The following is a 21842-nucleotide window of genomic DNA, read 5'->3' as shown; positions in this document are numbered from 1 at the left end:
GAAGGTGGGTAAAGCAGAAAGACGATGTTTGCTTCTGTAAGCAAACTTCTGAGTTCTTTTGAGAGAAACTTCAGAATTTCGGGGCAGGTTATCTGCAGCACTGGAATTGCAAATTTGCAGACAAGTATTTATACAGAAAAGGCTTGTCTGCTTACCCAACTGGAGAGGCAGGGAATGTCAGATGATTTAGGTGACCAATTGTAGTGAAGCAGCACAGCTTGAATTAAGGATATCTAAGATCAATCACAGTTAAAAAAATTTTAAGAAAAACCTGTCAGCAAAAAGGACATTAATGAGTAATCCAGGGAAAAGGTAGGTTTTCTATGGATATTTTCCAAATGCAAACAGATATCAAATTTTTAAATCATTACTTTCAGATTCTTCAGTTAGCTCTGTTACCTTGCTTCTCAGTGGTTTGCTTTATGTTGCACGCAATGCATTTGTTTAGGAAGGAATTTGATTCAGAATTTATATTCCACTGGCTTACATATGCCACAGCGTACGTATCTTCAGATCCGAAACAATAACAACAACAAAAAAAGCGCCTACATTTCCTTCTATTTCCTGGCTTGCCAATAATAAGAAGTCCCTGCTGAGGGAGCTTGGCTGGTGGTGTTTTGTGATTTCTCAGATAACAAGAGCTTCACATTTCTGTGGAATTCCCATTTGCCAGCGAGCTGCTGCTGCCGCTGCCCTGATTGATATATGACTGCAATGGCACTTTTCCATTTGACATTCCCTCTCTCTCTCTCCCTCTCCCTCTTAAACAACAGCCCTAACTTTTGTGTGTTGCAAATATAAAAGGCAAGCCATGTGACAGAGGGACAGAAGAACAAAAGCATTTGGAAGTAACAGGACCTCTTTTTAGCTCTCCGAAGAGTTAGAGGGGAGGAAGGAGCAGTGCATTTTCCAAAGGTAAGCACACAAATAAGAGATCCTTCAGATTTTGCATACTACATGGACTTAAACTGAGTGCTTGATCTCTCTATCTGACAAACACATGTTGTCCTTGTACCATTTTTAAAAATTAAAATATATTGATACGGAGTTGACACAGCTCTAGTACCTGTGTCTCCTTCTTACCCTTGCATATTTAACAACATGTCCTGCCTGAAGGATGCCTGTATGCAATCAGATAGGCAGCCCAGTGCGCTTCTGAGTGATTTGGTTAAACACCTATTCTTGTGCATGTGCCGGGCTCATGTCTGCAGCTCTGTGCTGGTCCTAGCGGTATGGCTTTGGAGTGAATGGGCATGCTGGACTCTGCCCTGAATTCACCGAGAGTGCGCCGGTATCGGCAGCACCCTCTTTGTCCCATTACAATAGGGCTGTATGAACACAGGCAAGCCTGCTAGTTTAAAGCTGGACTGTTTACTTTTATCACTACTTATGCATGCTGTTCTCTTGCCAGTCATCTGCCAGAGTGCTTAGAATAATTTGAAACAACAGGCAATATTTATTTCTAGCTTTGTGTGTCATGCTTCGCAGGAGCACTCTGAATTTGCACATTATTATTTATCCAAACTTCTGGAAAGCTTTCTTATGGATTGGGCAGCACTGATTATGGATTAGGACAGATTTAACATACATTCTTGATTGGCTGAAACCTGTGAGGAAAGCCACGGTGTTTGCCTTTGCTGAAACGCCGAGCGGTATATTTAGTAGGTAGCCGACCCCGTCAGCACGACACGTAATGCAGCGTGGCTGTGCAGTCGGTAGCTGACACGGGAGGATGCTGCAGAACCCCAGACTGCCTGCCGAAGGAGAGAGGGAGGCTCTCCTTGTTTGCTGGCAGATCATTCCACTGTGTATCAGCGTCAGAGGCACGAGCATAACTATTCTCTGTGTCTTTGGCACAAAAGAAGAGTTTCACTGTTATGAGCCCAGTGATAAAGCGTCGGTGTAGTGTAGCTGCAAGGCGCGGGAACGGACACTGCTCCGAGAGAGCCTGGCTGAGGAAGAAAGCCCCGTCTCCCTGCTAGGATTCAGGTGAGTAAATTAATCCTATAAAAGTTCACAGGAATGGGTCTGCAGCAAAAACCAGAGGAACAAAGGTGATCCATGTGAAGACCAATCTGCTGCTGTAGTGTCAGTAAAGCAGGCTCGCCCAGAGTTTGTGATGGGGGAGGGGGGTAATTTTCTTGTGGCAAATCTGAATTTGCAAGATGCTGTGTGTGGACCGACTTGTGGGACTGACAGGCAGATTTCTTATCCTACCCTTCAAGTTCATTTACATTTCTCCCATAACCTCCCCATAAGACATCTTACTTGTTTCTGCCTGGGACAGATGGCATGACAAGTAACTTGTTAAGGTTTCTGCAGCTCTTTAAAGATGAAAAATTGTTTCCTATATGTCAAATGTTACTATCAGTTCCTAAAGCTTTGTAACTGTCCCCGTGGCTGAGAGGTGAGAACTCTGCACATTGGAAAAGGACAGGCAAATGACTATTTAAAACCAGCAGTGGGGACAAATTGATTTCAAATCAGTTCCTCATTGCAAAGTTAGTTTCTAATAGAAGCAGCTCAGCTGCCTGGTGGTGTCAATAAATGCGGATGTAATAATCACAGTGCTGTTATTTGTCCCTCAGCAAAAGAACATCTTCATTTTAGGACTTCTGTGATTGTTTTTTTTTCTTTTGAATTACTAAAGATGCTCACTTTTGCTCAGGCTGTGCGTCCTTACTCATATCTGTGTGCAGTTTTACATATCAATAATTCCCTTGACCTAAATACAACTATTTGGTGAGTAATTACCAGCCTGAATCAGGGCGTTCCAATAAGACTCATATATACATCGACATGCTTTTGTTGGAATAATGAAATCTTATTTTCAATATGGTATTAGAAGAAGATGCTTTCAGCTTTTCCAGTTAAAAGCAAACGTGGAAGGAATAGATGTTTTAAGCTTACAAAATAAAATGCAATTTGATTTACTGAAGGGGTATAATTAGGGGCTGATGCTGATTACTCTAGTTACATGCTCTGATCTCTACCTGAAAGTGTCCCATGTAGGTTTCCTGGGTTTGTACAGCACCTGGTTTTGATCAGATGTATGTACACTGATGATTCCTCGATGCAGAGCAGGATACTTGTTAAGGATAGTCTTGTGTACGGTTTGCAGTAGCAATACCCCAGGTAGCTACCTATGCATGGCTGATCTCCACAAAAGCCATCTACCCCACTGGAACAGTCACTCACATGTCACTGAGGCTTGTGATAACATCTGTATGCTCTTGCTTGCTTGAGTTGCCAGGATTGAAAACTCTTTTGCCCAGGTGGGAATGAAGCGAAACACCTCCTTGAGGGCTCGCATTGGTGCCCACTGTGACTCATTTGACAGGGAGTCCCCCTGGAGTTGTCTTCATTCCCCACTTCCCCTGGGGCTGATTGTGTCCTCTTTCTAGCTTGTCTGCTCTCAGATGCGCTAGGAAGTGCTCCAGGTTGCTTTTGGACCTTGAAGGGAGCTGACTCTATGAAAAGCTTGCATGAAACCAGGGAGACATTTGTTTTTGCATCAAGTCTGGCAGATTATTTCTTTAACTGAAAGAAGAAAAAAAAAAAAGCTCTTTCTCCCCCCCCCCCCCTTTGCTATCATTGTAATTACAATTATAAATATTAGATAGTCGCATTATGAATACTGCAAATTCCTCTGCCTCTAATAACCTGCTGAGTATGAGGAAAGGCTTGTTTCTATGAGTTTTAGAAAAGTTTTGCTACACAAGACTGTGCTCCAGTCCCATGTTATTTGAGCAATCCACCTCTTCAGTGTGGCTGGAAGTGGCCACATCAAAGACAGGCATACAGACCCCGTGGCAGGCAGCTACAGGGTAACTTGCTGTGGTGAAGGATTTTTCCCTAACCCCATCTACTGAACTCTCAGAGTCCTGAGAGTTTATAACCCTTCCAAAAACTCTTTAAAAATAAAACCCTTGCAACTGTAACCCTCCCATACAGAACAGGTCCTTTTGCTGAGCCCAGCTAAACTTTTGCCCTCTGTGATATCTGGTTCCACCGGATCATTGTCGGTTGTGTAAACATGTGTTTCTTTTCATCAGTGTTAAATCAGTGCAGCCTTTCAGCTCCCCTGCCCTTCTCCATGTCCTGGTATACTGGTATATCGGGATGGGGTGAGTAGCCATGCCCAGATCACCGTTTTTTTCTGCTGTCTTGCTTTCCACTCAACAGCCCTTTCACTGAAACTTAGCTCAATGGCAGGAGAAAGGTTTAGCTGGGTCAGGTTAGCTCGAGTGCCTGAGTCTTCCTGGCCAAGAGCACCCCACTTTGCCCATGCTTCTGTGCATACATATGAAGAGATGCTGCAGCCTCCACTGCCTATGATCAGCTGTTATTTCCTTTTTATATGTGTCAGTGTGGAACATATTAAAATTTCTCAGTAGTGGTATGCCAGGAATCCCTCTGATGCCCCACCTCTAACTTAGCAGAACAATAAAAGCAAGGTTGTAGTAAGCCTTTGAGCAGCTGGCTGTCTATATATTCCTTCTTTTTTCACATAATCTAATTCAGACTATTATCTGGGTGGCAGTGGCACTACCACTTCCAGACACCATCAGTCCTTGTCCCGTTTGCTGGAATTCCATTGCGTGGCATGGAGATCCTTTCTGCCACGGATGAGTGTAGCCTTTCTGCTGGTGTCAGGGTAGCAGGCTGCTGGTGCCATGGAGGCACTGGTCCTAGGAATTCCACCACATTGCTATTTTTTGATTTCTCTTTTTTTATTTTTCTGTTTGCATCAATCATTGTTATGGCTTACACTTATCACATTTATGTGCTTATTATTACTGAGCTGCAAACTGCATCGGTCCAGCAGTGCGGAGGCAGCACAGGTTATGTTGCCCTTTAAGACATGTGAGTTGAGGATCTGAGTTAATGCCTCAGCTCTGGTTTGGCAAAGGTTAAGCATACCACGGCAGTGACAATCGCATTACTGTCATAGCAGCACTGCTCAGAGAGAGTGGGACCTAGGGGAACGCTGTTCCCCTTGTTAAAAGACAGAAAATTGCTACCATGAGCCAAATATTTACGTTCTCCAATTATCAGAGGCTGAGGTATATGGATGGTGGTCTGAATTTTGCCCTTAGGGTCAGAAAAGAGGACACATCCCCTTCAATAATGTGCTGTCTCCAGCCTTCTTTGCTGGTCCCTGTGGCAGGGATGTCTTTGCTTAGTATTAAAGACTAAGAAACCCACTCCGACCCCTATATTTATTGATAACTGCCGTCCTTTGGGTTCTCTAGAAAATATATAAAAGACAGAATAAAACCTGCCCACCTGCTTGGAACACACTCCAACAGGTAGAGGACACATGCCCGAATGCCCTAGACCTCTTAGCAACTTGTAATCTGGCCAAGAGTCGTTTTGCCTTATGTTGGGTCATAAGACTACAGTAGAGGTAATTACTGAAGCAAATCCTATAGCTAATGCTTGGCTGGGATTATTTGCACTTTAGCCAGCAGCCACCCTTGCTGGTTTGCCTCCTGAGAGGGGTGGGCAGCCTTATCTAGACAGCTCAGCTCTGAGCCTGGTGCTTCACTGAGGAGTGATCCTATACAGCACCCTCTGGATGAGCAAGTGGAAAACTATATTCCTCTCAGTTCCTGTCCCAGACTCAAAACCATGACTACGCTGATATTCAGGGAGACACAAGAATAAAGAAAGAATCCAAGGCTGGCATCACCTCACCATTAAATGGCTCTACTAGCTCATTAGAGAGAGATCCCATGCATGCCCCTAATCAATCTATTTAAAGTTTCCTGGAAGCAGGAAAAGGAAAGAATAAAAATACAAGTGCTCTTTTGTCCACCAGTAGTTATTCTTTGCGAGGGTATTAAAACCCTTTTCTCCATGTTGGCCTGTGCCTGTCTGCTGGCAGGGCTCCAACTTGCAGTACCCACTAGTCTGTTATTTCAAGTGCCTAGCAGGAAGGCGCTGCTAGCTCCCCCTCTCCTAGCTACCTGAAGGACTGGAAATATTCTTTGAAACTTCAAAAGGAAAGGGAAGCTCAGCCAGCTCAAGTGCTGTTCAGCTTAATTTGTTCCACCTCATGCACCGGGTCCCTGCCGCATGAACACTTATGGGGGCCTTACTCAAGCTGCCCCAGCAAAGCCGGGGGAGCCAGTCCCATGTGTGCTCATCCCGTGTGTGCCGATGCTCCCAGGGGTGCTTGCAGTGGTGCACTCTTCCCTTACATGTGCTGCAATTACTGTGTTGTTTCTTATGCCTCACATACCGCGGTCTTCCTACTTTTTTCACTCTATTTACAGTCACAGCATCTCCTGAAATATTAAAAGACTTAGTGAAGCCCCACAGCAGAAAATGATGTGCAGGAGTTTCTCTCAACTACCATCAGCATGTTTGACATTTCTGACTGCGCAGAGGTAGCGTCTGTTTTATCTTCTTGGTTTTTATGGGACAATGCTCTGCAGCTGCTGGCTCGCAGGTGGTAGGACAGTGCAGCCTCATAGGACCAGAAGATGTGCTTCCCTCCTGTGGACACCCAGATGAAGAGGCTTAAGTCCCTTCTTTTGAGCCTGTTTTCCTTTCTACTGCCTTTTTCCTTCCCCTCTTCTCGTGTCCACCAGCTTCCACCAGCTCTGGCTGGGAGCGCATGTTATTTGTGTACTCCCTTGCAGACGCTGCCCTGCAACCTGCTGTGTGATGGGTGGATGGAGCTCCCGTAGGGTGCGTGAGAACATTCCCTTTGGTGTCAAAAGGGATATGCTTCAGCACAGCTGGATGTCAGCAGGGCAAACCCTCATTTGGCACAATGAGGCCTCGGGGAAGCATTTCACTTATTTAGACCTGTAAGGATCTCACTCAAAATATTTAGTTTGGTATTTGCCCTGTCTCGGGAGGGGAAGAAACCTGTTCAAATGCTGCATGGAGGCATTTCACAAACAACTGGTGTTCCCTGTGTTCACCTGCTGCTTCCCGGCTGCCACATGGCCGCTCGGTGACTTTGTCAGGTGTTTTGAAAGGCGGTTGCAGAGCCGAGCGAGGGTTTTGGTAGCATATATAGGAGGCCAGCTATTTCACTGCTGGAACAGAAATGGCCACAGTGAAAGAACTAGATGAGAAGATGATTACATTTATTTGCAGAGCTAAGACATGCACTGGAGCTGATAAAGCCTCTGAGCTGATTCAAGAGAAAGCATGATCAGGCACAGCTTCTTAGGTTGTCTCTCCTACTAGATAAACTGTTCTCTCTAAATTGCTAAGACAGTCACCAGTACAATTTTGTTGCATAGCACACAGTGCTTCCAAAGAGGATCCCGGGCATGCCGTGGGTGGTTGCATGGCTGGAAACCATCTGAGTGCTGTGGAGGCTGGAGGAGGTCTGGGAACAGACCACACCATGCCATGTGGCCACAGGGCTGGAGAGCCACTCCAGGGAGGGGTTTAATGTCTCAGCCGAGATGTGGCCTTGGAGCAAGACTTGAGCTGTGGACGTGCAGAACAATGCAGGGCTTTGGGAGAGGGATACCCCTTGACAAGGGTAGCCCTGGCCAAAGGACAGTCCATCTGCTGCTGTCATCTGGGAGCTGTGGCCAAGCATGGGGCAGCTCTGCACACAGGGGCTCCCCAGCCGACCACCCAGCTGAGGTCTTGGCAACTCACTGCAGGAGCAGAAACAATGGCTCCCCAAGTTCCCTGAAAGCAGATCTGTTTTTCAGAAATCCTGGCAATGAGTTGCCATGGGTCACATCTAGCATGGTGGCCAGGCAGCAGCAGTGGGGATAGTGCTACACCATGACCAAGGCTGAAGATATCTCCGGCAGAGATTGCTCCTCCCTGCCTTCCCATGCCCAGTCCCTTTCATGACCCTTCTCATGGCAGTGGGGAGTTTAACCCTGCAGAACAAACCCTGGGGTAACCTGACAGTGTAGTTTACCCAACACAGGTATTTCCACTACACTCCAGATCCTGGAGCAGAACAACACCACCCCCCCACCCCCCCTACCCCCCAAACTGTCATCTTTCTGGCCTTGATAAAGTCCTTGAGAAATCTATTTTGGTCTCATGAAGACCTCTGTGGCTTTTTTGTTAGAATAGCAGTGGTGAAATACAGACACATACATACATATATATATATATATATATATACACACACACATATATGGTTAGTAACACTTTTTTTAGGGCTGGAGTTTGGAGAAACTGAGTAGTCTTGCAACTCTTCTGTTTACATAACAAAATCAGAATGAGGGAACCACACGGTAGGATCCAAGTAATTGTGTTTACTAAATATGCACAGCATGCAAGGCCAGGCTTAGTTATATATACACACTGCTGCTCCAACGGGATTTTGGCAGCCTCCAAAACATAAAAGGCATTGAGTGGCTTGAATTGTACCCTCATCATCAAGCAGGAGTCTCAAACATAGAAAATGCATCAGCAAACAAAGGCCAAGCTGAACATACGTGCATGCCTAATTCCGGGGGCTCAGAAGCAGGGAACAGCTAAGTAGAAGTACACCATAAATGAGCTTTTCCATTGCTCCCTTCCTACCTTCCAGGGTAAAAGCGGTGCAGATCCAATAGACCTTTGGAGAATTGCTCAGCTCTTTATTTTTTCCAAGATACATAGCAAAAAGGGAATTTCTGTTTACGTTCTCACAAAGTGACTGGCTAAATAATTCCAGATGATGGAATTTTCTTCTGTCCTTAAAGCAAAACAAAATCTTAACCTTCACCACGCTCTAAATGATATTAAGACTATGATAAGAAATCTTTATTTCAGTATTCAAAAAGCAGTGAATGACAACATAAGGTTGGAAAAATAACCCTAACTCTGCCCCTGTGTTCGTGTACAATACAGTCTTGGATTGCATGCTCATATGGCCTTTCTCTGGGACATCTTCTATTTTTTCCTGAAGTTTTTAGGTAACAGCTGTAGCAGTTTTAGATAACAGCTGTAACAGCTTTTAGCATGTTATGTCTCTATGAATTCCTGAAAACTAGTTATATGGAAAGGACACTATAAGTCTATTACTAAAAACATGTACTGACCACATCAGTGAATTCTGAAAAAATGGCCAGTAGTGATATTCATCCACTGTTAGGCCAAATACTTTTGTAGCAAATTTTCAGCCTGAGCATGTGAAGTTACGTTTGCATCTTTTTCTTTATAGGATGCTGTAAAAAGGAAGCATTTTAACTTCCTTTTTGCTAGCTTGGCAGATGAGCTGTTTACTGCAGGTTTTCACATGAAAATAAACTGAGGAAAAAAACAGCTTAAACAAAAGAAAAAAAATATATGTTAAATTTTTAATTTTGATTTTAAAAGGTGCATTTTCCAAATGAAACAAAATGGCATCAGAATTACAGCTATAATGATAAATCATTACAGGTGTACTTGCTTCTGGATATGGACAGAAGGATAGACTGGAAGCTACATATGTCACTCCTGATATCATGTACTTTCTAGGATTTTATAATTTCAATTGGAATTTCAAAAGGAATACAACCTTAAAAAACAAAACAAAACTATGCGAGTGTAAAGTGAAATGCCATTGCACAATATCAGCTGGAAATAGAAAATGTCATGTCAACATATCTCATCATAGTGATGCACCTGAGATTTAGACCTTTTTTACATGATCAAAAATCTACACAGTAACTTCTGTATGTTTAAATGTCCCTGTGAGATTTTTTTCCACATATCTCAATTATATATGGTATATGTACTTAATTTATATACATAAATGTATATGTATACTCCACATAGGTATGTCAGGAGAAACTGGCATGTGCAACCAGTCCAGTGTTGCCTGCAGTCCTGCTCCCCATACCTACACACTCGTTTTGCCTATCAACAACTGTACAGTTTGTTCCCAAAAGATGGGCCACATATACATCCATGGTCTCTCTTTTTACTAACAAATACATGATAACAGTACTTTCTTCTTCTTTCAAAGTTTTTTTTTTACCAAAGCTTGCTACATTTCTTTGCCACAGAAGTATCAGGGTAGTTTTAAAAGTCTGTGAAAGTGTTAATACTTTTTGTATTGTGCTGTGCTTATCCTGAAGAAGGTACAGAAGTCTTTCTTTTCTCACATTTTTCCCTGCTTCTTTCCAGCTTTCTCAGAGTGTTTTCATGAGGCAGAGTCTATGTCATCCAATTATTTCCTGAAGAAAGCTAAAGAGATAAGCCTTTGAAAACCGAGCCAGGACTCCAGATTTCTCTCACTGTATTAAATCATACTGATCAAAACCATAGGAAGATATAGAAGCACAATATTAACAGTGGGACAGAGAGAGTGGGAAATGGGGATCCCTGGACGTAATATTTCATGAGATGAGACCGTCCAATATCAAATAAATTTATTTGGACAGAGAGGGAATTACTGGGTGTGTAATACTGATTAACTATGTTGGCGAAAGAGCTTGCCAAGCAGCATGTTTTGGTCAGCCTCTTTAAAAAGAATAAGAATGTAGGTAAAAGGTTAAATGTTTTTTAAAAAGTGCATCACTCCTTCTGTTAGCTAATCCTTGGGCATCATCTGTATGAACCAGAGCACTACAGTTCACTTCTGGGAAGGAGTCTGTCCCAGCCCCCATGACTGAGAGATTTCTCTCTCACCCTGATAAAATGTTTGGAGGGATATTTATTAACATGAATGAGACTGTGCCTAAAAGTATCTGAGATCTTAAGTGTTTTGTGTTGTTTAAGCTTTTTATACTGCAAAGACATAGTATATTTTAATGCCATATCCACTGAAAAACATTGCTTCAGGCAAATATACCAAGTCATAAGTCAGATTCTGGGAAAAAAAACAAATATATTGTCTATTAAATCCACAGTCACATCATTTTTCCTTTCCTACTTAGACAATAGCTTGAAATCAAAAAAAGGCTTTAAAAAATGTCTAATACACAGAGCATCCCTAATTACATTTCTTCCCAGCGTGAGACTTTGTATGCCACTTCAGACCAACAAGTCCCGACTCCCAACTTGGATGAACTGTGGAAATGTTTCTCACTGCTATGCACTCCTCTCACAAAAGTGTTTGAGCAAGCTATAAAGCAATGCACAAATCATCAAGCACTCTGGTGGGGAGGCCTCATAATGTCAGGCTGTTTGGGAGATGTGTTTCTGTCGGTTTAGAGGATCGCCAGCAAAGCAGAAAACAGTTTTGAAGCAGCTTGTATAAGGCAATAAAGGCACACATCAGCTCTTTAGATAGGCGAAAGGCTGTGGGGGAGCGTTTCTGTGTGACCAGGAAACTGTTCTATCATAAGTTTCTTCAGAAAGTCCTTGCACTTTTAACTTTACTTGTGACTATCCTCTGCTTCATCAAGTTTCGTTTAGATGGCTAATTCACAGCTCTTTCAGGCTATAGCTGTTTGTAGTAAAAGCCAACTTAAATCACCCATTTGAGACTATGGGCTTTACGAGAAGGAACAAGGGGCTGTGATGAAGCAGCTGAGGGAGATGCCCTCCTTTCCCTGCTGGCGCAGAGCTCTGGGCAGCATTTCAGGGGCTGTCCTCTGCCTGTTTTCTGGGGTATCTCCTGATCTCCAACAAGCATCAGAAATCCAGATGCCTGGGTGGAGATCCCCATGACTCCAACTGCACCTATTTTTTTCCCAGTTGATAGCTGGGATGTACTTGGATATTGTGGAATATAATGTATATTTCAGATGCTGCTTTTTAATTAACAGGGAAGAGACAGACAAATGCAGCCTGACAAGTAAGAAAGTAAAGCGTGCCCACCTGTGTGCATGTGAGTTTGGTAATCAGGAGAAGGGCAGGACAGCCAGAGACCTATGCAGTCCTCCATGCAGTGCAGGTTGGTGTTCAGGCAAGCTCCCTGGGGGACCACTCTGCTTATACCTGGGCTTAGAACTTCAGCATCCCTCCATCCTGGGGGGTACCTCTTGTGCCTGCACCAGAGCAGCTGCAGGAGACCGACATGTAGCCCCTAGAGGTAGGGCTCAACCTGTCCCTAGCCTTTCTGTGTGCTACCTAAGCCAGAAATTGCCATTTGTAATGCAGGAGGCAGCCTAGCTTTGCCTGCCTTTGACACCTCAAGTGGATACACAGTACTTTCAATTTGCAGAAATCTCTGATGTGTTACTAATGACCAGTGTTCAGCTGAACCCATTAGGGACATCACCAAATGAAAAAGATTGGCATTGCACAATTTATGATGTTAAAAGTCAAAAGGTTCTCCCCAGCAAAATAATAAAAGCAATGCTTAAAGTAACAAGGCCTTGACATCTCTTTCCTAATGCCATATACTCTATCTACTGTGAGAATGATGCTTACTCAGAGCATATATTTGGCTAGCAAAAATCCTGTGTGCCTTAATATTATTCATGTCTGTATTTCTCCAGAGGTCCCTTAGGTCAGGCTCATGATTTATGTTGTTTTTATTCCAGCTACGCAGGAGATTCTTTGACGGATTACAATCTCAGCAAACTTCAACTTGAGAATGACAGCTAAGACACTTAAACCAGACTTTTCACCATCCTGGAAAGGAACTGGCTGCCAGTATTTGGAATTTTTTTAATGCTCTACCTCCCTCTGCTGTTATCGGCGAGAAGTTCCTTGACAATGGGAAATCATGTACTTGCAGCTTCGATTTCCATGCTCTCGCTCCTGGCGATGATGGGAGATGCGGATAGTAAAACAGACAGTTCCTTCATGATCGACTCCGACCCCAGCCGCTGTATGAGGCACCACTACGTTGACTCCATCAGCCACCCACTCTACAAGTGTAGCTCAAAGGTAAGGGCTTCCCTCACCTTCTTGCAGAAGGATGCTGCATTGGCAGAGTTATTAGAATGAGCCATTTTGTATTATTTGCTTTGCACAGATTCCTTACTACAAAATCTAGTTGCAAAGACGAACAGATGTAGAGACAGCTGAGTGTGTGCATCAGAACTGGGACTGGAGAGAAAGGATCTTGACTCTCTTTTGACCTTTTCAAAAGGAGAAACACATCACAATGGTATAATTAACATGCAGTAAATGAAAGGAATCAAAGGACCACATTGGGGTCTCAACTGCCAAGGAGATGGGTTAGTCTGGAAGTTTAGATCATCTCAGTCACCCCCTCCTTCAAGGCAGTCTTTAATCCAGACGTAAACTTAAAACTTTTGGGGCGAAGTACTGAGGTAAAGAATCAAGCTGTAAAACGGTAATGAAAAAAGCATGTGAAAAACATTGCTAATATCTTTTCTCTCTGTTTAGTTTCAAGGCCTTTGTTTTCATGCAGAATGACAATTTAATGTTTACTATAGGGCTTAGAAGCAGAAGGAAATACAAGATTGCCTTTCATTTGAGATTTCAAGCCTGAAAAATTTTGTGTCAAAATGGTTTAGCAGCCTGCACATGTAGCCTACAGTCATTTATTTCATTGCATGGAGAATAAGAACAGGGATAAACAATGGGGAGATACTTGCTGGTCCCTTTCGTCTTGTCCTAATTTATTTCAGCTGAGTTAACCCAGCGTGCATTCAGATGTACAGTCTCTGCCTGGACCATCCCTCTGTCTTGCAGAAAGTGGCTTTGCCTTATGCACCCACATCCCTGGACTAACAAAAGGGAACAAATGCCAGTGTCAATGTTTTTGCCAGCCCTGCATTGGGTAGAAGAGTGTTGGGAGGCTGGTACATGCTGGGGTTTAGGACAAGAGGGCTGCCTGTGATGTTGCCTAATGGCAGACCCCAGCAGTGGTGATCCTGGGAGCATTTCCAAGGTGAGAGGATCCACACAGTTCAGATGGATGCAGCACTGGCTGTGGAGACCACCAGATGCCTTTGTGTGCAGGACGAGTTACTGGTTTCCCATGATCAGTGCAGGGGTGGGGGTCATACCACAGGTAGAAGCAGGTCATAAAATTTAAAATAAAGCACAGAGAGAACCATCAACAGAAAATAAGACCCACTCGGTGCTCTGTGCATCCCCTGTGCACCAGGACGTCTGATGTCCTGGCTGTATGCCTGTTGCAGGGCTTGCCCTGAGCCTGCTCACCAGAGCGGGGCTGGCAGCCTTGGAACTGGGCACAGGGGAAAGCCCCACTCTGGGCTGCCTTACATCAGTCTCACAGCAGTGCCATCTGCCCAGCTTGGCATGACCATGCCTGATCCACAGGAGTGGGGCATCAGAGACTTTTGCCCTACTGCTTCTGAGTTCAAACAGTAAATCATGCATTACTTATGATTCGGGAGAGATCTTTTAGTTTGCTTTTAGCCTAGACTAGACCCTTCTACCATCTGAAAAACATCTAGCATTAACATACCGAACTGCAGAGATGCATCTGTTTGTGCAATATTGATTTTATTGCAGTTGACTCCAGTAAGAGGCAAAAGTGAAAAGTGTAGGTGTGGGGGGGGGTTTTACTTACTGGTATGGAGTGCTAGCAGCCCTCCCCTCTCAGGGTACTTCAGATCACCTACTAAACCTGAGAAGCATAGCTACCGTGAGGGTTTGGTCCAGGAGGGCAATGCTCCACCCAGCTGGCTCTCGCTCTCAGCTCGCTGCTTTGCCAGAGAGCAGGAGGAGCTACGGTACGTAGCATAGGCAATATGGTAGGTAGCCTCCAGAAGCCCTTTGGTCTCCAGCTTTGGGTAGAATCCTCCTCTGGCCTTCTACACCCAGAAGAGCAAATGAGTAACAAGTGGCAACCTCACTAGGGCATTGAGAAATGCAGAGTATGACTGACCTGGGCACACTGCCTCAGACACAAGAGATTAAACACAACAGGTCCCATCTCAGCCCCTCAGGTAAATCTGTCCTGGAGCATGAAGGACAGGGATTCTCCATCCTAGGGCAGAGGACTGCCATATCCGGGGCTCTCCTCTCCCCAGGCCATCACCCACCTGCCCCTATTCCCCAGAGGTAGCAGGTACCCACAGAAGGATGTCTTTGCTTCTGCTTGGGCCCGCATTACCACCAGCTCCCCAGCAGCCACTGCCACGGCAAAGCTCTCCTGTCCCTGGGCCATCTGGGCACTCGCGCTGAGGCTGCTGCCCCAGCGGGCATCCCCCTCCCGTAGCTCCGCACATTCCTGCCTGCCCTGCAGTCAGTCTGTGCCTCACCTCTGGCCCTGATTTTCTTACATGCTTAAGGCATTGCTTCCTATACAGCCCAAGGGATTTTGGTCCTCAGCTGGTTCTCCTGGTGGAGACTTTTAGGATAATTGTATTAGATGTGGGCTGCTCCCTGGTCCGTGTGACCCCGGAGCTGCAATTGCGCCTGCCCAGGGCTCTGTTGGTTTGTTGCCCAATGGCTGGGATGTGCCGCTGGGTCTGGCACACTTCTGCAAACCCCAGCAAAGCCCTTTCACTGTGTGGCTGTCTGTCTTGCTCCACCATCACCATCACCATCCTCTGGATTTTTCTTAAAACTCACCGCCACAGACATTGGATAGGGGGCTACTTTTCTGAAGAAAAGAGGAAGGAAGGGAGGAAGGGAGGGAGGGAGGGAGGGAGGGAGGAAGGAAGGAAGGAAGGAAGGAAGGAAGGAAGGAAGGAAGGAAGGAAGGAAGGAAGGAAACCCAGCAACAGCACAATTTCTTGACACCCCTAATGGCACAGAAAGGCAATCAGGCCTTTAGGAGAGTGGAACGGATTGAAATGAGAACACAGAATGCATTGTAATGAAAACCATATTGAGAAAAAAAGCTGTTGACATAAACATTTGTAACTGACTGCAAAAATGTCAGTGACTTTTTTTAAATCAAGCCTTTAATGGAAATCATGTTTGAAATTATTATCACGTCTCTTGGCTTTCCAAATTCCACAATGGTTTCAAGAACAGTTTTTTAACAATACCGCGAGTTGTATGGACTTCCTCATGAACTGGAAAATGAAAACAGTTTCCATACAAAGCAAAGTAATTTTGACATTTCCTAGAAAACTTCTCTCTGATGGTTAAATCAAGCTCTTTTTTTTTTTAGGTCTCAGAGTTCTGAATCATCCTGGTAGACATATGGCTTCTGTTCTGGATCTAGCATATAAACACAGAACAATATTAGACTTGCTAATGAAAATTAGATGCAATGTCTGTTCCTATATATATTGTGTTAAAATATAAACAAGTCAAAAAAAAGAAGGTTCTGTGGGAGTAGCTGTGGGAATTGTGGTACCTCTTGTTTCCACTGAGTTTCCATTGTGAAGCTTGGACTGACAATTGATGTCAAGCAGAAACTCTGCCCTTTTTTGGCGTGATATATTGGTTCCACTGAGCCATCCTTTTTCACGCTGTATGTTTTCCCTTTTAGTGCAGCATAGAATTACAGAAGTTAAAAATGGCTTCAGAAATCGCAAGACATATTATGTTTGCTGTCTGTCTTGGTTAAAAAAGGATTATGTCCACCATGCTTCTCTGTGGAGGCTGCCAATTGTACCCACATGGGAAGTAGTTTTGTTACATTTGGAAACATCCACCCAGTGTAATTTAATCATTAAAATCCCTCTTGCTTGTGACCTCACACAGATGTTGAAAACAGGTTTCCAAAACCTTTGGAAATATAGTCTGTTATAGTAAAAGAATGTATGAAAGAGACACAAAAGAGGGATGGAAGGAGGTCATTTGTTCCTGGAAAATAGTGTTTGACTTCAAGGAAATGTCTGTATCAGCTCATGAGGTATTGCCTTTCCTGACCATATTGGATTCTGCCTGACCCGGTCCTCATCGATGTGCTGGATTGCCTCGCTGCTGCAACCAGTGTCTCCTAAATACTGGCTGTCACAAGTGTTTCCTCTAGATGTGCCAGAAATGTGCTACCACTGACAGCCTCACACTAAAGAATCCATCCCAGAGAGACAGTGACCAGGTAAAGAAAGATTTAGCAAATGTCTGAAGATATTTACTCATGAAGTTGCTCAGGAGATCTTCAGTAATGCCTGTTTGCAGCCAGGCCATGGATACTGTGTGAAAGTCTGTTCTCATGCATCTCAGCCCATCTGCTTTTGGGCCTCAGATTGTTGCTGAAGTGCAGAAAAAGAGGACTACAAACACCATTACTAACAAACCAGTTTACAACTTCTGAATTTCCAGAATATAGCTTGAATGATCAGAGTCAAATACTGCCTCATACTCAGGTTACCCTCTTTCGTGCCCTTCCAGATACCTATGAGACTGTGGACTCTAAGTAAGAAAACCTGTTCTTCCCCAGCTGCTCACACACTCAAGCCCCCTGTGGTTCCCACGTTGTAGCACTCCGTGCTTCTGAACCCAGCATCGCAAGGTGACACACACAAGCTCACATGTGCAGGGGGTGAGGGGAGCCAAGAGGCACACGTATCAGATTATAAAATTCCCACACGTTTTTACTATATATACACCCCCTGTATTACTGTGCTATGCCATCATAGCATTACTAATTATTTAGGCGATAATCTCTATTGTGCTATAGTATACGATGCAATAAGCAGCTGGTGCTATTGATTAAATGGCAAAGCAAAGCTTTTAAAGTACAAGCTATTTCCAGCTCATTTGCACACCTGCCAGAATCCACTGGTGCTGTTCCAGCTTTATGAGGAGGAGGAGGTTAAATTTTGCTGAGGACTTCAGGTTAGCCCAGAAGTTTAGAGAGCTATCAAAATGGGAAGTCTGAAAATTTTTTATCCTGCAAATGTAACTTGATACCCATGGTGCTGTGCCATTTGTAAAAGTTTACACTGTCATCCAAAAACAGGGCATAAAATCAACACTGTGTAGTTTTACTTGATATGAATACTGACCATACTCTTATGAAAGCCTATATAGCCTGCAAAATTTGAAATTAAAGGGATTCTCCACAGACTAAAACATGCTTTTAAAGACAAGGTTTGCTAAGCAATTATAAATGCAGTTGCACACTGAAGAAATACTGACTGGTTTTGCATTAGAAAGCTTGCTATTCATAAGAAATGTATTGAGACACAGATATTGGCACACCAGATAATTCTACCCTATAATTACACTGCTGCAACTCTTGTGTAGTCCTTAATCCTGTTTCTTGGATGTTTGGGGTTTTTTTTCCTGGCATTTCTGAAAGTACCTGCAAATACAGGAGCAGATGTGTGCCATAAAACGTGCTTAGGGTAACAGTACCAGAAGTGACTAACTGTTCCAGCTCCAGAAGGAACAGAAATTGTTAGAAATCATATGCAATCATGACTCACTAGAAATCACCTCCACCATACAGTAGTGTGTGCTGTCATATTTGGGCTGAAATCACAGAATCAATGAAATGGTGGTTGAAGAGACTCTGGAGGTCTCTGAACCTCCCAAAAAGCAACTTGTGGTTGTTGGACAGCCCGCTTTTGCTACCCCTGAGGAGAGTTTAGCTCCGTTGTCTTTGCAACCTTCAAGCAGTTGCCACTTGCTGTTGGATTGCTCTTCACCCTCTCCTTCAGCTTGGGAATAGCCTGTGACGAAGTTTGGTGAACTGGTTAACGTGGGGGACCTAACAAGAGCTGTTGAGATGCTGGGAAGGAAACTAACTGTTTTAAATGTCCCAGTCTGCTGTCTTTCCTTTGCAATACATGCAGGATATGATACCTGTGTAGCCCTTCACCAGCTGCCTGCCTGCCACTGTGGGAAGTGTTTTTCCAAGGGGAAAAAAATGGATCTTTATTTGTCAGTAATGGAGTGCTAACTCTGTAACGACTGTTCCTTTACCTGTGCTCGTATACACTAAAGACACTGGTATTAAGGAGCTTGATGTAGCTGATATGTCTAAAGCCAGGGTGTGGCTCAACAGTACACAGAAATTTCCTTCCCACCATATTAGTACTAACAGCTGATGTGAATTTGCTTATGAATCTGCTGCATCACAGCAAGGGGACCATACATTTATGCTACAGATCATGAAGGATGGCAAATTTGTCGGAGAGTAACATAAACCTAGAAACAAGATGGTACCAACCCCAGATCATCAGCTCGTGAAGACATCTTCCTTGTGATCTGTCTGTGTTGAATGGAAGTGTAGTTGTTAATGTATTAATACAGTATATTAATGCATTTGCAAGCAAACTATTTAGCATGCAAGTACTCCTGGAAGAGTGATTTTTAAGCACTGTACAATGGATGATCTGTGCCTTTCCCATGGGCAAAGGCAGTGCTGGTATTTCCTACTTGATACCAGGAATACTCTCTCTCTTTCTCGTCTTTCCTCATGACTGACTAGAGAAAATTAAACATTTGACATGTCTGCTTGCAAGACATGGAGATTTGCAGCTGGTTGAACATTTGTAGCCAAAGAAGCTCAAAAAGGTTTAATGTAAAATATTTGCTGTCACATCTGTAGTTATCCTTTGAGATTGTCTGGAAAAAACCATAAGATATGTGCAGCATGGTTAAAAGGTACTTTTCTTCCTTGGTTATAGGATAGTCTTAGGACTGTTTTACTGCCTTCTTTCTCACCTCTGCCACATTTTGCACTTGTTTGGATGATACAATAAGTTGGTTTGAAATTTGTGTTGGCTCAGCAGAATTAGCTGATATGGGCTTAATATTTCATTCTCCATGGAGGTATAAGAGTTTGTCCAAACTTGTCCAACACTCACCTGTTACCAAGGTGGTAACAGCTATTTCTAACCACATAATTTCCTGAGCTTTAAAAGATCCTTTCCATGCTTTATATAGAGCTTAGGAGATTCTGCCCAGCTCCTTTGCTCAAAAAGGGGTTGTTGGGGAGGGGATTAGGTGACTTCCCATGGGCTTTCCTTTCATAGTGCCTCCTGTTGTGCAAGTTACCTTGTTTTTGTCACAGCTTAAACAGTGAACTCAGGAGGAGAACAACCATGGAGCCTGCATTGCTTTTGGAAAATCTCACTAGTGAACCCTCATGTCTAGCAATGAGTTCATCTTCTTCACATTTTCACTGCCTTACGCTATGCAGTGCATTTTATACAGATATAACTGATGCAATTATATATATACACACGCATGTATATAAATGTAAATACAAATTCAAGGTGATCTTTGTAAAAGGAGGGAGCTAAGGACTTAGTTCTTTAGAAGCAATAAACTGAGCATCATCTTTATATTTCTGCTTTATATGTTTATGTATCTAAAACATTTGAGACATTCAGGACCAGTTCTGCTGATCACTAGTATATACAGTCAAAACACTGGAAAATATCCAACCGAAATATCAGTCTAGCTGATGATTTAAGGGTCCAGCTGCCACAAATCTGGGGTCAGCAAATCAGAGTTGTATTCACCATGCCTGCAAAGCAGGGCTTGCTGGGATCATTTGGAGCCCCGAGGTCAGCATTCAGAAAACCAGGCCCTGTAGTCCTTGCTGGTGTTGGTGCTTGGGACTCCAGGAGAAGCCTTGCTTTTCCTCCTGCCCATATCACCTTCTCTGCTCTCTCATACACAGCTCAGGGGCAATGCACTGTGTGGGGCTGGGTGCCCTTGCCAAGGTGGGGAGATGTAGCAAGTGAAGAAAGACCAGCCAGACTGGAAGGAGGTACCCATCTGCTGGTGTTAGCTGCATGCTGGCAGCCATGGGAGCGTGTTTCCTAATCCATCTCTTTTCCCTCGCAGATGGTGCTGCTGGCTCGCTGTGAAGGGCGCTGCAGCCAGACGTCGCGCTCAGAGCCAATGGTTTCTTTCAGCACCGTCCTGAAGCAGCCTTTCCGCTCCACCTGCCACTGCTGCCGGCCCCAGACCTCCAAGCTGAAGGCCATGCGGTTGCGATGCTCGGGGGGCATGCGGCTCACTGCTACCTACCGCTACATCCTCTCCTGCCACTGTGAGGAGTGCAACTCCTAGGGATGTACCTACCACAGCTGAGAGGGGACTGGGGTGCTGGTGTTGGGGAAGGCTCCCAAGAAGTAATCCAAGGTGAGGCCGATTCTCCCAGCGTACGATTGCAGCGAGGACAGGACTAAGCAGGCTGGATTGGATCTGAGAGCTAGTGTAAAGTATCCCAGGGCCCTGGATGGTGCCAGTACCAAAGTGTGGGCTGCGACAAAGGCAAAAGCACGAGGACTTGTTTTTAAGAAGCCTTTCTTTTTTTCTGAAAGGGTATTTTTGTCAGTTTCTTCTTTTTCAGGCTCAGCTCTGACTACAGAGAGGTGCTTTTACTTTAGGCCACGGGCAGCAGGGGAAACGAGAGGAAGGCCAGAGGGACGACAGCACTGTGCTCTGGAAGCTGGCGTTCGGACAGAGGATGGGCATCAGTTCCCACATACAACCTCTTAACCTATCAACTTATACTCAGTCTCCTAGTTATATTGGCCTTCAAAACAAACTGTGTTGTTGGCAAGGGTTATCTGTTACTGATCTAGCAGCCAAGCGCTGGATAACTTTAACTGTGGTTTAGCAGAAATTACAAATAAATCATTAAAAAGTGAACTGGATATAAAATGTCATGCTGGGATTACCCAGCCCTAGCCAGCTGAAATTATTATTTGCAGTGTGCGGCATCAGAGTTCAGTGGCTGAGCAACTCTTGAGAAGTGAAAGGTCATGAAACTCATTATTCCCCTCTAAAGGCCTGGAAATGTGACACATCACATCTGTCACAAAAGTCATTATTCAAATGATAAAGACTAATCAAAGATTAAAATGACACGTGCTAAATGGAGTCTTTTCTTAACTTGAGTAGACCTGTTGATGTACAGAGCCAGAGCCACCAAAACAATGACCAAGCCTAGGACTTATTTTCATCTACACCTCTTAGGCCATGGAGTGAGTACCACTTTGCCTTTTAAAGACAGGCAATCCCCAAAACAGGGGAATCATGCTGAGGTGCCCATAGGAAGTTTAAGGCAGAGCCTGAGTCCCAGCATCACTCAGTCAATCACAAAGACTGTATCTCGATTTACCTAGTGACCTGCTACCTGGAGTCCTGGTGGACTCACCATCCAGTTT

At 44.2% G+C, this 21842-nt stretch overlaps 1 protein-coding gene across 2 annotated transcripts; it reads left to right on the top strand.

Annotated features, from left to right (window-relative positions):
- Positions 1–688: 688 nt before the first annotated feature.
- Positions 689–21540, top strand: NDP (norrin cystine knot growth factor NDP). 2 transcript variants are annotated; one of them, XM_005234491.3, is made up of 3 exons: positions 689–915; positions 12402–12750; positions 20512–21540. In XM_005234491.3, the coding sequence occupies exons 2-3, from the start codon at positions 12532–12534 to the stop codon at positions 20737–20739; spliced, it is 447 nt and encodes a 148-aa protein (XP_005234548.1). In that variant the 5' UTR covers positions 689–915; positions 12402–12531; the 3' UTR covers positions 20740–21540. The 2 variants fall into 2 exon arrangements, with proteins under 2 accessions (XP_005234548.1, XP_027638352.1); XM_027782551.2 differs by lacking the exon at positions 689–915 and adding an exon at positions 1560–1989.
- Positions 21541–21842: the final 302 nt, after the last annotated feature.

Source organism: Falco peregrinus, chromosome 4, assembly GCF_023634155.1.
Source record: "Falco peregrinus isolate bFalPer1 chromosome 4, bFalPer1.pri, whole genome shotgun sequence".
NCBI classification, from domain to species: domain Eukaryota; kingdom Metazoa; phylum Chordata; class Aves; order Falconiformes; family Falconidae; genus Falco; species Falco peregrinus.
Note: the sequence above shows the minus strand (reverse complement) of the source record. Positions and strands in the feature narration are given on the sequence as shown.